Source organism: Anopheles merus, chromosome X (genome assembly GCF_017562075.2).
Source record: "Anopheles merus strain MAF chromosome X, AmerM5.1, whole genome shotgun sequence".
Lineage (NCBI taxonomy): Eukaryota > Metazoa > Arthropoda > Insecta > Diptera > Culicidae > Anopheles > Anopheles merus.
In genome coordinates, this window is record NC_054081.1 from 16,981,629 (window position 1) to 16,995,542 (window position 13,914).

The following is a 13,914-nucleotide window of genomic DNA, read 5'->3' on the forward strand; positions in this document are numbered from 1 at the left end:
TTCACTTTCTCCGCCATTGCAACGCGCACCTCTGGCTGGTTGATAGAACCTCTTAGCACACCGGCAACAAAACAGAAGATTTGAATTGATGTAAAGCCTAAAGGCGATTTTATCAAGAGATACGCGAAGACGTACGACTTTAATAACATGCCGGTTATCAATTCGATTTTGGTATGAATCAAGCCCACATAACTGCAATGGATTCACCAATAAGTCACAGATACATCACAGTTTAGTCAATCCAACAGTATGGTGTCAAGTGAACTACGCCTTAGTTCGTGCGCAATTTTGGAATGTAGGTCATCTTTTTCTTTTGTCCATTTTCAAAGCAACGCAAGCAACGGAAAATTACAACGAAAAATGACCAGATTAGCATTTCAGAAACTACCACGGCGTGATCGGAGTTCACTACCACCCTCCTGATCGCCTCGAAACACTTGTACACCGTAAAACGACCAGGCCGTTTCGTTGCTAGTATACTAAGAGGCTCTAATCCAAACGCTCCAAACATTTTGGGGAGGGCATCTCTTACCAGCGGTGCGCGGACGACGCTATGGACAGAGAAAGTGAAGGATATATTAAATGTGTCTTCGCACATTCACTAATATCGACTACGACTCCGGACGATTCCGAACAGTTCTGGATGAATTCCACGACTCGGAACGATTCCGGACGATTCCAGACGATTCTGACCCAAATGTCGCGATGTCTCTGGAGTCGGAATCGAATTCAACCTTGCCAGAACCAGAGCAGCACTGTTGGTGCGATCCGGACTACTCATCTCTACTTCTAACCCGCACAATACACACACTCACACACTTGAGAGCACCGCCGATAATGGAATTATCGAATTGATACCCCTTCGCACAAACCATCCCGCCTCCCCCATATCGCCCGCACATAAAAAAGCGTTTCGCGCGCACACACACGTGGGCCACTTGACGGCGGCATTGTCACCCGTCGCGTGGTTCTTCCCAAACCCGAAAAGCACCCGCTTTGCACGTTGCCACTAAATGTGGCTTCGAAACGGTCTTAATCCCCACCGCCCTTCCCTTCCCTGCCCTCAGCCGCACCTTGCCGATTGCCACCGGTGAACACTGTCGGGCAGGATGATGCTCGCGCTCACTTTGCTTGGTTGAAGGTTGTTTTCCACACAAGGGCGGTTTGTTTTTGTGATACAGAGAGAGCGCGAGCGCGCTCGCAGCGCGTACGCCAGTGTGTGACACTGCACGCTTATCGTGTGTAGATATGTTTATCGTAAGATCGTAAGAGACACCGCGGGGGAGAAGAAACCTCGAAAGACACTGGCTAGCGCACCCCGTCCGGGAATTCACGTGATTTTGCCTGCACAAGGCTGGCGAAGAAGAGCACCGAAGTCAAGTTCACCGATAGGTCTAAGTTTTGTGGCGCATTCTGGCCACCACTGCCGCCAGAGTTCACAGCATCTACCTGACTCAAGGCCGATAGCTTCCAGCGCTTCCTAGAAGATCATTGGCCACATACATATACGCACACACACACAGACACGCTGCACAGGAACACTGAGTCTTAACAAAATAAAGCACGCCGAATGGAAACGGAAATGACGTTTTGTTTGCAGTCACCCAGAAAACGCACAACCGTTTGCATTGGCTACGTTTGCAGCTCAACCGTTTCAACACTTTCTACCAATACCGCGTAGTAAACAAACAGAACTGCAATCCCCGCCCGCGCGCGGAAAGTACACGTATGCTTCTCGCGCAATGCGAGAAAAACCGTTTCAAGTGCCGCTGCTGCTGTTGCTGTGTTGCTGCACGTCCTCGTAGCTTGTTGTGTGACAGTGAACTGAAAGGGCCGCGCGCGCCGTTTTGATTGCAGGCGGACCACAACAGAGCTGCTGCTGCTGCTGCTGCTGGACCGTATACACGCCGGTTTCGGAAGAGGCTGCTGCGAAGCGTGGTGCGTGCGTGAGTGCGCGCGCGCACGCGCGCACACTAACACACGCTCGCCGTCGTCGTTCGGCTTTCTTTCCGCAAGCGGGCCCGCGTGTATGTGTACGCGGCGCGATCGATGCTGTTGCGGCAGATAGTTGTTTGTACCGCGCGATCCCCTGCGCTGCGTCGGTTTCGTTGCGCTTTAGCGTTTTAGCGCGCGGGCCTGACAAACATCTCGCGCTCGCTCGCTCGCGTTCCGTAGATTCCGTCGGACAGGGAATTGTCGTGTGGGAGGATGAATTTGCCTTTGCGCTCCAGAGAAAGAAAAAACAAAAGCGGCCACATATTTCCTCCCGTTCGAGGCGATCACGCACCGGGGCGTCCATCAATACGGCCAGTCGCACGCGTTTTGAAGTTCAGCGCAGGAAACGCACTAAGCCGGATGACGATGGTATGGAGGAGGGATGTATCCCTCTGTTCACTATCTTAGCGTATGACCACCCTCCCCCAAGCCCGAGCTTTATCTTGAGTGCATCCCACTCTCAATCCCACACACACACACCCAAACAGACACACACGCGCGCACCACTTCTCGTGGTAGTTTCTTGTGGCGTATTTCATCGAAATTGTTTTTTTTTCTTCTCACCATCACGCTCCTTTCTTTCGAGTGGGTTTAACGCCGCGCGATAAGCGCAATCGAACAGCAATTAGACGGTCAGATTAGATTACAGCCACGACACGCCATGGGAGGGGAATAAAAAAAAGAAATAACCCATGAATTGAAATTATTAGCACGCAAAAGACACTCGGGGAAAAAGACACAAGCGATTCCATCACTGTGAAAGCTGACAGATGGGAATGGTTTTTAAAAACAAAACAAAACAAACAACAAAAACAACATCCCCAAAATTGGGTCAGGAAAGGAACAGTTCCCCACAAGAACCCGCACTTCATGGCTCAGGTGCGTTTGTCCTATTCCGCGCGTGAAGGGAGTTTTTTTAATGGTGTGCACGCGCCTTCTAACCTTCTGCGAGACTATCGGAACCGAGCCTGGGCATTGCATCTTCACATTCTCAGTAGAACGCCGCGCCAGCAGTAACACCGTTGCTCTTGATTTCTCTCTCTCTCACACACACACTCTTTTGTTTTGTGCACCACACGAGGAAATGAAGCGTGCTGCATTGCTGGAAGATTTTGTGCCTGTTGTTGCTGTTGTTGTTGCTGCTGTTTACTTATGCTGTAGTTGCATTGCATGTCGGTGGTCCATCGTTCATCACCGAAACGAATTGGCATAACTTTCGTCACCGTCCCTCCTTGTCGCTTGAATTCGTCGTCGTGCTTTTTTTGGAACTGCTGGTTTTGTTGGTAAACATAGAGCACACACTGATAAATCTAATTCAGGTTCATGAATCTGAATGAATCTTTGCAAAGATTCAATTAATCTGAATCTCTGTTGGCATGATTCACGAATCTCTAAAATTCGTGAATATCTAAAGATTGATAAATTTCAAATTTTCACGATGTTTTCATATATCTCGAAAGATTTACGAATCTGTAGGATTTCAAAAATCTCAAAAAATACATAGAGCTTGAACTTCTTATTATTCTTCTGCTTGGCGTAACAACCTACATAGGCTTTCGAGACTTCTTGGCATGTTCAACACACCCGGATAGCTTGTTTTGCTGCGGGGAGACGGTCCATGCAAGGTTTGAGCCCACGATGGGCATGTTGTTAAGTCGTGCAAGCTTACCACTGTATCATAGAATCGTGCAAATTCAATATTTTTAAAATCACAAATCCCTAAAGATTCAAGGACTTTGGAAGATTCATGTATCTTACGAAGTTCCTGAATCCTTTGAGATTCCTGAATCTTTGGAGATACCTGAATCTTTGGAGATTCCTGAATCTTCATTGATGAATCTATAGAGAATCATGAATCTTTAGAGATTCACGCATCTTTGAAGATTCGTTTTGAGATTGGAATTCCTCATCCCTGAAGAGTCATATGAGCGCATCTCAACAAAAGATTCATAAAACCCAACACTAGTACACACTGCACAGCACACTACACTAGGGGCAGAACAGAATCGTGCAGGGCTGTGGTGGGAGGGGGGGGGGGGGGGTACTGTCGAGTGGATGGTGAAAGGGGTGAAAGGGTGGAGAGGTGAGAGAGCATAAGAAAGCGCGGTCACTCACCTCATCGCCGACGTAGAATCCTGGCCGACCGGACGGCGTTTGCAGGGCACCAGCGCCACCACCGAGCCCGTCGCCGGTGGCGGACGAGGACGCCTGCTTCAGGCCCTGGTAGCCGCTCTCCAGCTCGGTGTACGACATCGTCCCAGAGGGAGGGGGTGGGGTGGTTTGGTGGACTCAAAATTAGCAATCCGAGGGAGGAGGTGGGAGTAACGAGTAAGGAAGGTTGGGACAGTCACACGTACACTTTACAGCACACCGAGCAATGGAAGTAGTTCTTCTTTCTCCCGGGAACCTTCCCAAAAACGCGCCTGATGATGAAGGATGAAGGATGGAGAGAGAGACACACACACACAAACCCATGTAGCGCAGCACACAGCACACAGAGTGAGAGAGTGTGGCCACCGGAGTGTGTTGGGTAGTGCGCTCGCGTAGCCTCCAAACGCCACCAAACGAAGTCAGCCTGTGTGTTTGTGTGTCAGGTCAGGTGGCCGATCGAACGCCACGCGCTGCTCCACATCACCCTTTTCGTCTGTCGTAGGATGGGTCGTAGATTTGAAGGAAGGAGGAAAGGGCTCGAATGATGGTTTCCGTCTCTGTCGGCCGCACCGTGCCGCTTATCACTCCCTTACGTGTGTGCGTGTGTCGGTGTGAGTACTTAGGTTAGAGTCGACGTGCCTTGATAAGACACTGTCGTCGCTGTCGGTTCCTGTGCTCGCTTCGCTTCTCGTTTCGTTCCTCGCTTCGTTCTCTCTTGCTCCGTCAGTCCCAGATTGCAGGTTGTAGCACGTTTGTGTGTGAGTGTCGGTCGGCGGGATGCGCTTGTCCACCACCAAGATGGTCCACCTACGCACCCGGCTCTCTAGAAAGGGTTTCTTTTTGCAATCTTGTTTTCTATCACCATGATTCACCGTCAAAAGTGCTGCTGCTTCACCTTCTCTTCCTGCTGCTGCTGCATGGCCGGTGGTAACATTTTACGAAACACACCACAAATCATACCAAACCGGGGGCGACACGACACATAGATGCACAGCGAGGGCGGGTTCCCGGGAGGGGCGATACAAGTCCAACTCACACAAACACACAAACATAAATACACACACACACACAGCAAAGACACTCGTGTACTCGCCTAGAGGGGTTCTTTTTGATTTGCCGTTCACCTGTCTTTTTCCCCGAAATGTTCTAATTAAAGTTCACACCGGAAACTCGATCGGAGGGACACACACACACACAAACACGCGCGCGACAGTACGAGTACGAGGAAAGTCACTTCACAAATCGGGAGAGAAGAAAAAAAAGATGCAAAGAAAACAAGAAAGAAAAGAAGACATTACAAAAAAACGAAACCGATTGGTACAGAAAAAGGGGGAGAGGAGGGGGCATAAAACAAAAAATATAAACGGAAATAAAGTAACTTTAATATATAAGTAAAACAAAAACCCTACACACATACAGCCAAGTTCACCATTTGTAGGGGGGGAGAAAACTGAGGAAAATCGATTCGACGGTTTTTGGTGGATGGGCGGGTTGGGGTTTGGATGGGGGAAGAGTAAAACGAGAAAAATCTGTGCAAACACTTACATACAACAAGTAGCTGCCCGCTTCCGGATCGTACAGAAAGGTCATTGTGTCGAACGAGGGGGAGTTGGGGCAGGCCGCCGCTTCTTGCACCTTTCCTGCGTTTCCCGTTGCCCACCTGGGCCCGGTGCTGTCACGGTACGAGGCGGCTCACCGGTACCATTCGCGCCTTCTACGGGTTGGCCGACACCAGACACCGTGAACACCGTTCAGTTCCAGTTGGAAAACATTCGTGGTTTTCCCCTTTCCTTGGAGGGCTGGGGAGGGGTGTCTTATCTGTTTGCAGCAGTCACAGGACGATACTACAAACACACACATACACTCACACACACACACACACACACACATATAAATAAACACACTAATTGGGTTTTTTTTTAATGCTTGCCTTTCATTCCACTTTCCCTTTGGACAGATGTGGCTCGTTTTTTTTTTCTTCTCACTCACACTCGGCTGTTGGGCGATGCGAAATCACCGAAAAGAAAACCAACAACCAAACGAAACAATTTTCAGCACTTTCCGGCGAAATCATCCGCGAGCACCGAAAACGAGAACAAACCAAAGCCCAAAACCCAAAACGTCCTTACGCAAACATGCGGAGGACATGCGTTTTTCCTCGGGAGACCTTCGGAACGGTCTCTGGCTCGTTCCCCCCGTGTTATGTCATTTGATATGTCAAACTGACGCGCTCAGATTTGTTTTGATCGAACTCTACTCCATGTGTGTGTGTGTGTCTGTGTATGAGGGGCGATAGAGCTGCCCAGTGAATGGGGGATAGAAAAAAAATGCACCAGAGGTGTATTTGCTGACTTTGCTGCGGTTTTTGTTTTGTTTCTTTTTGCTTGAACCGCGGTTTCATTTCTACCACTACCGATCTGGGGCGGTACTGCGGTACTTGGGGGGAAAAGGGACGGTCTGATGCGTGGAATAAAGTGTTATTTTTCCTCTGCTTTCCGCAATACCCCAACAGCTCCCCGAGAGTTTTTATGCTGCTGATGGGGGTCTGCCGACCCGGTTCGGATTTGCTCGGATGACGTTTCCAGCGCTTAAGGTGCCTGTACACCGTTAAGGAACGGCGGTTACATTTGCACGTTAAATTTGAAATGATGTTGTTTTAGCTTGATGGTAAAATACAGTGGAGCGCCGTTTATCCGGGTTCATCGGGACTGGACCTTGTTCGGATATGCAAATAACAAATTCCTGTTTTTTTTAATTCATCCTATGTTTTGATGAAAACTGTCCATTTTTTTTTAAATAAAATTCATGTTTTTCAATGATAATGTTTGAAATTTGCCATAAATCATGGAGTTTTTAGTTTTAGTTTTAGTAGTAGTTTTTAGTTTTAGGAGTACTCTGATATCTTTTTTTCAAATATCCTCCCCAGACCGTAATCCCAAATAGCCAGAATTGCTTAAGCAGCTCATTTTGGCACGCTAAAGATCGCTGCTCTAATTCGCCTTTTGCAGTAGATAAACAGCATCAAAGTTCTATGTGGGTCTTTCAAACAGCGCCTAAGCAGCTTCCTTATGCCACGATGCCACCCAAGCGCCACAGATTAAGCTTAAACGACTGGAAAATTGAATATCCATAGGAAAAAAATGAAAGCTTCACAGCTTCATTGGTTTGATCAATAGATGGCGTATTACAACTCATCATTATATTGCTATCCTTTTCTTGCAATGTGTTTCGACAAGTTTCATCTTATAATGACCTATATAGCCTTCTAACTTTCCAAGCAAAAATCTATATGAATGGTCGTGTGGTCAGATACGTGGGTATCAACACCAACGACCATTACTCAAATCTTACTTGCTTCAGTACTGGTGGTTTCCGTTGGAGTTTAGTATTTCAACAATCGTATCGCCGTTCTAGTTCTAGCGATGCATAACTTCAATGCGAAACCATACAACAGTACAGAGGAAATGAGAAAGCTCTCCTCCAAGCGAGGAAGCTCCACAGGTTGGGTATCCCACAAACAGATGGCGCCACCAGCTTTTTTGCTATTTTTAGAATGCATGAGTCGTTTGCCGTCTGCTAAACGAAGTCTTTCTATATTCCGTTTAGGTAGAGAATTTGAGGCGTTTAGAAGGCGTTTAGTGGTCGTTTAGTGGATTTGTGGCACTTGGGCAGGGATTATTTTTCTTTGTGTTTAATTTTCAAGCAAGCGTCATCGATGAAATAAACAACAAGATTTGTTTCGTTTAAACAGATATGTATCCCAAGCGCCACAGATTAAGCTTAAACGACTGGAAAATTGAATATCCATAGAAAAAAAATGAAAGCTCCACAGCTTCATTGGTTTGATCAATAGATGGCGTATTACAACTCATCATCATATTGCTATCCTTTTCTTGCAATGTGTTTCGACAAGTTGCATTTTATTATGACCTATATAGCCTTCTAACTTTCTGAGCAAAAATCTATATAAATGGTCGTGTGGTTAGATACGTGGGTATCAACACCAATGACCATTGCTCAAATCTCACTTGCTTCAGTGCTGGTGGTTTCCGTTGGAGTTTAGTATTTAAACAATCGTATCGCCGTTCTAGTTCTAGCGATGCATAACTTCAATGCGAAACCATACAACAGTACAGAGGAAATGAGAAAGCTCTCCTCCAAGCGATGAAGCTCAACTGGTTGGGGTATCCCACCAACAGATAGCGCCACCAGCTTTTTTGCTATTTTTAGAATGCATGAGTCGTTTGGCGTCTGCTAAACGAAGTCTTTCTATATTCCGTTTAGGTAGAGAACTTGAGTCGTTTAGAAGCCGTTTAGTGGTCGTTTAGTGGATTTGTGGCACTTGGGTATTTTTAAATCTTTTGTATTGATGAATTACAAAAAACTTTATACAATTTACTGATAATTCACAATCACTTCACTCATATTCATTCTTCAATTAACGAATCTAACTTGTGCAGCAGCAATGAGATTATTGCCGGCGTCTGTCTTTGACACTTTGACAAGAGCCACCTTGAACCGATGTCATGCATTAAAAAGCTATAAAGTTGCACCAAGTTCAGTACCCTTTCTTAACAAGCCTTCAAGTTCCATCATGAACCCTACACATAGTGCTAATCAGCCGCAAAGCTCCAAAGAGTACCATGTGCCTGTTAAAAAGCTCCATAGTTCCGCAAAGTACCATCTATCTCTTAATCAGCCACAAAGTACGACATCGGAACGATTTGTCGTTAAACAGCCCCAAATCAGCTATAAAGTACGAGCTGGCTATTTGGGATGTCACCTTTATATTGAACTGTCATTTCTCAACAGCACGGATAAACGGATAGTCGGATAAAAGGTACCGATGTAAACGGCACTCCACGGTAATTGGATAAACATAGACGGCGTTGAAAAACGTCTGAAAGTGTGCAATACGTTAAATTTATAACTAATTTTGTACTAATTTTGAAGAATTGTACAAAAATATTTTGTCAAATGTTTTCTATATTTGTTTCATTCAAGCAAAACATAAAGCAAGAGAGATATCAATTTACAACAGACTTCCCAAGCGCCACAGATTAAGCTTAAACGACTGGAAAATTGAATATCCATAGGAAAAAAATGAAAGCTTCACAGCTTCATTGGTTTGATCAATAGATGGCGTATTACAACTCATCATTATATTGCTATCCTTTTCTTGCAATGTGTTTTCGACAAGTTTCATCTTATAATGACCTATATAGCCTTCTAACTTTCTGAGCAAAAATCTATATGAATGGTCGTGTGGTCAGATACGTGGGTATCAACACCAACGACCATTACTCAAATCTCACTTGCTTCAGTACTGGTGCCCAAATAGCCAGAATTGCTTAAGCAGCTCATTTTGGCACGCTAAAGATCGCTGCTCTAATTCGCCTTTTGCAGTAGATAAACAGCATCAAAGTTCTATGTGGGTCTTTCAAACAGCGCCTAAGCAGCTTCCTTATGCCACGATGCCAGGTATTATTTTTCTTTGTGTTTTATTTTCAAGCAAGCGTCATCGATGAAATAAACAACAAGATTTGTTTCGTTTAAACACATATGTATATTTTTAAATCCTTTGTATTGATGAATTACACAAAATTTTACACAATATACTGATAATTCACAATCACTTCACTCAATATTCATTCTTCAATTAACGTATCTAACTTGTGCAGCAGCAATGAGATTATTGGCGGCGTACGTCTTTGACACTTTGACAAGAGCCACCTTGTACCGATGTCATGCATTAAAAAGCTATAAAGTTCCACCAAGTTCGGTACCCTTTCTTAACAAGCCTTCAAGTTCCACCATGAACCCTACACATAGTGCTAATCAGCCGCAAAGTTGCAAAGAGTACCATGTGCCTGTTAAAAAGCTCCATAGTTCGGCAAAGTACCGCTTCATCTCTTAATCAGCCCCAAAGTACGACATCGGAACGATTTTTCGTTAATCAGCCCTAAATCAGCTATAAAGTACGAGCTGGCTATTTGGGTGGTTTCCGTTGGAGTTTAGTATTTAAATAATCGTATCGCCGTTCTAGTTCTAGCGATGCATAACTTCAATGCGAAACCATACAACAGTACAGAGGAAATGAGAAAGCTCTCCTCCAAGCGAGGAAGCTCCACAGGTTGGGTATCCCACAAACAGATGGCGCCACCAGCTTTTTTGCTATTTTTAGAATGCATGAGTCGTTTGCCGTCTGCTAAACGAAGTCTTTCTATATTCCGTTTAGGTAGAGAATTTGAGGCGTTTAGAAGCCGTTTAGTGGTCGTTTAGTGGATTTGTGGCACTTGGGTTCTGTTCAAGCTATAGCACCTAGGATCAATTATCACTCAAAACAAATATCATATAGCCAAACTGACGTCAATTTTAGGAAAATTCATGTAACCTAAAGATGGCTTTCGAGTCATCATGCATGCCTTATCAAAAGTGAACGGTGGTTTAAACGTATTAATTCCTTAAAAAAAAAGTTGAAATCCCTCCTGGTAAACCATCACTTAAAAACAAAGAAGTTACGTAACAAAAAAACAACTTAAATAATTTTGAACATCTACAGTGGTGGGTATTCAAAATCAGACACTACTACGAAATTTATATTGGAGTCCGGTCGCTCTTCCTACTTTGCGATCCATCCCTACCAGCATTAAACGGCTTTGAAGGCATTCAGAAGGCATTTAAGGCCTTAGTCGCCTTAGAAGGCGAATAAAGATTTCAACCGAAACTTTCACGGCTGTAACGGGTTCTCTTCGAAATCTTTCAACTTTTTGATTCAAGGAGAACAGATAGCTTGCCGCCATCTTAGCTTGTTTATATACTGAATTTGCACCTATACCAATGTAACTGCCAAATAGAGCAGTGACAACGCTTTTGGTTCCGAACCGAGAAAGCGTGTGTTCAAATCCAGATTTTTATGATCTTTTTTCTGCGTTTATTTCTTTTAAATTAATTTAATTTAATTTAAATTAATTAATTTTAAAAAAATTAATTTTTTCTTACTATAATTACTTGAAACAAAATTTATGTGAAGCGAAATTAAAATAATACCTTTTTAAAAAAACATAATAATTACACTATGTTCACCGTTCATTATCAGGATGGGAGTAATATGTATCTCATTTTTCCTTTTATTTTAGTTATCGAAATGAGTTTGATATATTATTACCTTTCAATGAGTTGGTATTTAACAACCGAATAATGTAGACCATCTTTAATAAAGTGAAATAGCTCAGAGCTTAACGCAAGAGAACATAACACGTAAATCGTGCTATCGAATCTCACGCTCATATCTGGGAACACTACAACAGTGCAGTGCTGAAGACGCTTGTAAGGTTTTCTTTTGACAGTTCCCAAATAACCAGCTCGTACTTTATAGCTGATTTAGGGCTGTTTAACGAAAAATCGTTCCGATGTCGTACTTTGTGGCTGATTAAGAGATAGACGGTACTTTGCGGAACTATGGAGCTTTTTAACAGGCACATGGTACTTTTTGGAACTTTGCGGCTGATTATCACTATGTTTAGGGTTCATGGTGGAACTTGAAGGCTTGTTAAGAAAGCGTACCGAACTTGGTGGAACTTTATAGCTTTTTAATGCATGACATCGGTACGAGATGGCTCTTGTCAAAGTGTCAAAGACGGACACCGGCAATAATCTCATTGCTGCTGCACAAGTTAGATTCGTTAATTGAAGAATGAATATTGAGTGAAGTGATTGTGAATTATCAGTGAATTGTGTAAAATTTTGTGTAATTCATCAATACAAAGGATTTAAAAATATACTTATGTGTTTAAACGAAACAAATCTTGTTGTTTATTTCATCGATGACGCTTGCTTGAAAATAAAACACGAAGAAAAATAATCCCTGGCATCGTGGCATAAGGAAGCTGCTTAGGCGCTGTTTGAAAGACCCACATAGAACTGTGATGCTGTTTATCTACTGCAAAAGGCGAATTAGAGCAGCGATCTTTAGCGTGCCAAAATGAGCTGCTTAAGCAATTCTAGCTATTTGGGTTGCAATTTCAAATTTCAAATTAAAAGCGAAATTTTTCATTGACATATTTCAAAGGCATTTAATTACTGCTAAATGCACTGCTGATCGCCTTCAATTCGCCGGCGATTACAAGGCGATTAGAAGGCATTTAACGGAAATTTGCGGGTAGGGATGTATCAATTTCCTTGAATTATTAATTGCCATAAAAAGTGTGCATTGGACTTGTTTTATTAAGAATAAAAAATAAAATTCTGTATGAAAATAACGGGGAGATCAAAAGTATTGCAAACTATTTGCCCCTCCCAAGGACATAGACAGAGGAGGCTTGGTAGGCCCAAACTGAGGTGACAAGATGGCGTGGGGCCGTCCGCCGGGATAACGGACCGGCAGACGAAGGCGCGAGACCGTGAGTGATTTCGGACACAGCCAAGACCGCAAAGCGGTTGTGGCACCGGATAAGTAAAGAGCATTTGCCTCTTCCACATACGGTCCAAACATATCCCAGCATGAAATGGAGAACTATTTGGAGAAACATTAATAGCAACTATTAGAAATTCGAATGAAAGTGGCACTTACTATGTGTTGGTGAATAAAAAAAAATAATTCAAAATCAATACAGGTGTCCCCCGAGATACGACTGTATTCGGGACCGAAAAAATGTCCCAAAGCAAGGCGTAAGTCGAAAAAGTCGTATGTCGAATATCTATAATACTAAGTTTATAACCGAATTTGAAGAGTTGGAATTTATGATATCGTGTATTTTATTTAAAATAATGTTCGATAATGTAATAATTATATTTTAAAAGCCGTACACAATATAGATATTCAAGATAGTGTAATTGTGGAATCTTTGGAAATTTGTGTATAACGATTATCAGCCCAGAAATTCAAAAAAATACATCAATTTCTTGTCGATGACAACTTTTAACTGTCAAAATCAAAATCGTCGTATCTACGAATCGTCGTAACTCGAGGGGGTCGTAACTCGGGGGACGCCTGTACTACAAAAGAATTTGAATAACGGATAGTAGATAACGATAAATACGTCACTTGCGGTAAAAGTGACACTACGCAACACAAATCTACTGAATAAAGTAGATTAAAAAAAACGGAATAATTAAAGAGCATAATACGAATAATACATGACATTACCTAATTTTGAAGCATTAGTGAACCCAGTATTACAAGATTTCAAAAAAGATGTTTGAATATTATTTGACGAATATATTTAGCAATTTAGCTATCTCAAGGGAAACAGTTTTATGCAGACTGAGTTGTTTGTAAATAAAAAAAATAGCAAAGAACAAACGATCATGGTTTGCGCGAGTTCCTAAGCCAATACAATCCGAGAATCGAGAGCTAGTCTTTATTTTTTCCAATAAACAAATATGGCAATAAAAGATAAATTTATGTGCATGTAAATTGCTGGAAAACGATTGATGACATCCATTCGATGAGTTGCATGCATCGAATGACGACGAGGATGGTCTTTGTTGTCGTTCCAGCAACTAATTAACGCTTTGTGCGAAGATTTGCAAAACGTTTTTGCTCTCCGGTGCTTAGCACTTTTGAAGGTTGTTGGAATATCGGCCATGTCAGTCGTACGAACAATCATTTTACTTAGCTCCCACATCGTCTCTTCGGTTCGGCCATAATTTGTGCATTGCTGGAAATCCTCAAACAAACAAAAAAAGGTGCATAAATGAGCAACAAACGGCGCGCGTGGTGGTTCGGATGTCTAGAAGGCACAAACAAACAGAAAGGATCGCCGC

General features: G+C 43.3%; 1 protein-coding gene across 11 annotated transcripts in view; it reads right to left on the reverse strand.

Moving 5' to 3' along the window:
• Positions 1–6,368, reverse strand: part of LOC121598672 (inositol hexakisphosphate and diphosphoinositol-pentakisphosphate kinase) — a 42,915-nt gene extending 36,547 nt beyond the window's left edge. For 3 of the 11 annotated variants that reach the window (XM_041925903.1, XM_041925884.1, XM_041925875.1), the window contains exon 1: positions 1,675–2,237. Coding sequence is in view for 2 of the 11 variants with exons in the window: in XM_041925926.1 (XP_041781860.1) it covers positions 4,111–4,248 (138 nt within the window). In the remaining 9 variants the exon portion in view is untranslated. Of the gene's footprint in view, positions 1–1,668; positions 2,238–2,287; positions 2,380–4,110; positions 5,380–5,691 lie in introns of those variants that run through there. The other 8 variants (XM_041925913.1, XM_041925895.1, XM_041925926.1 and 5 more) reach the window with 7 other exon arrangements.
• Positions 6,369–13,914: the final 7,546 nt, after the last annotated feature.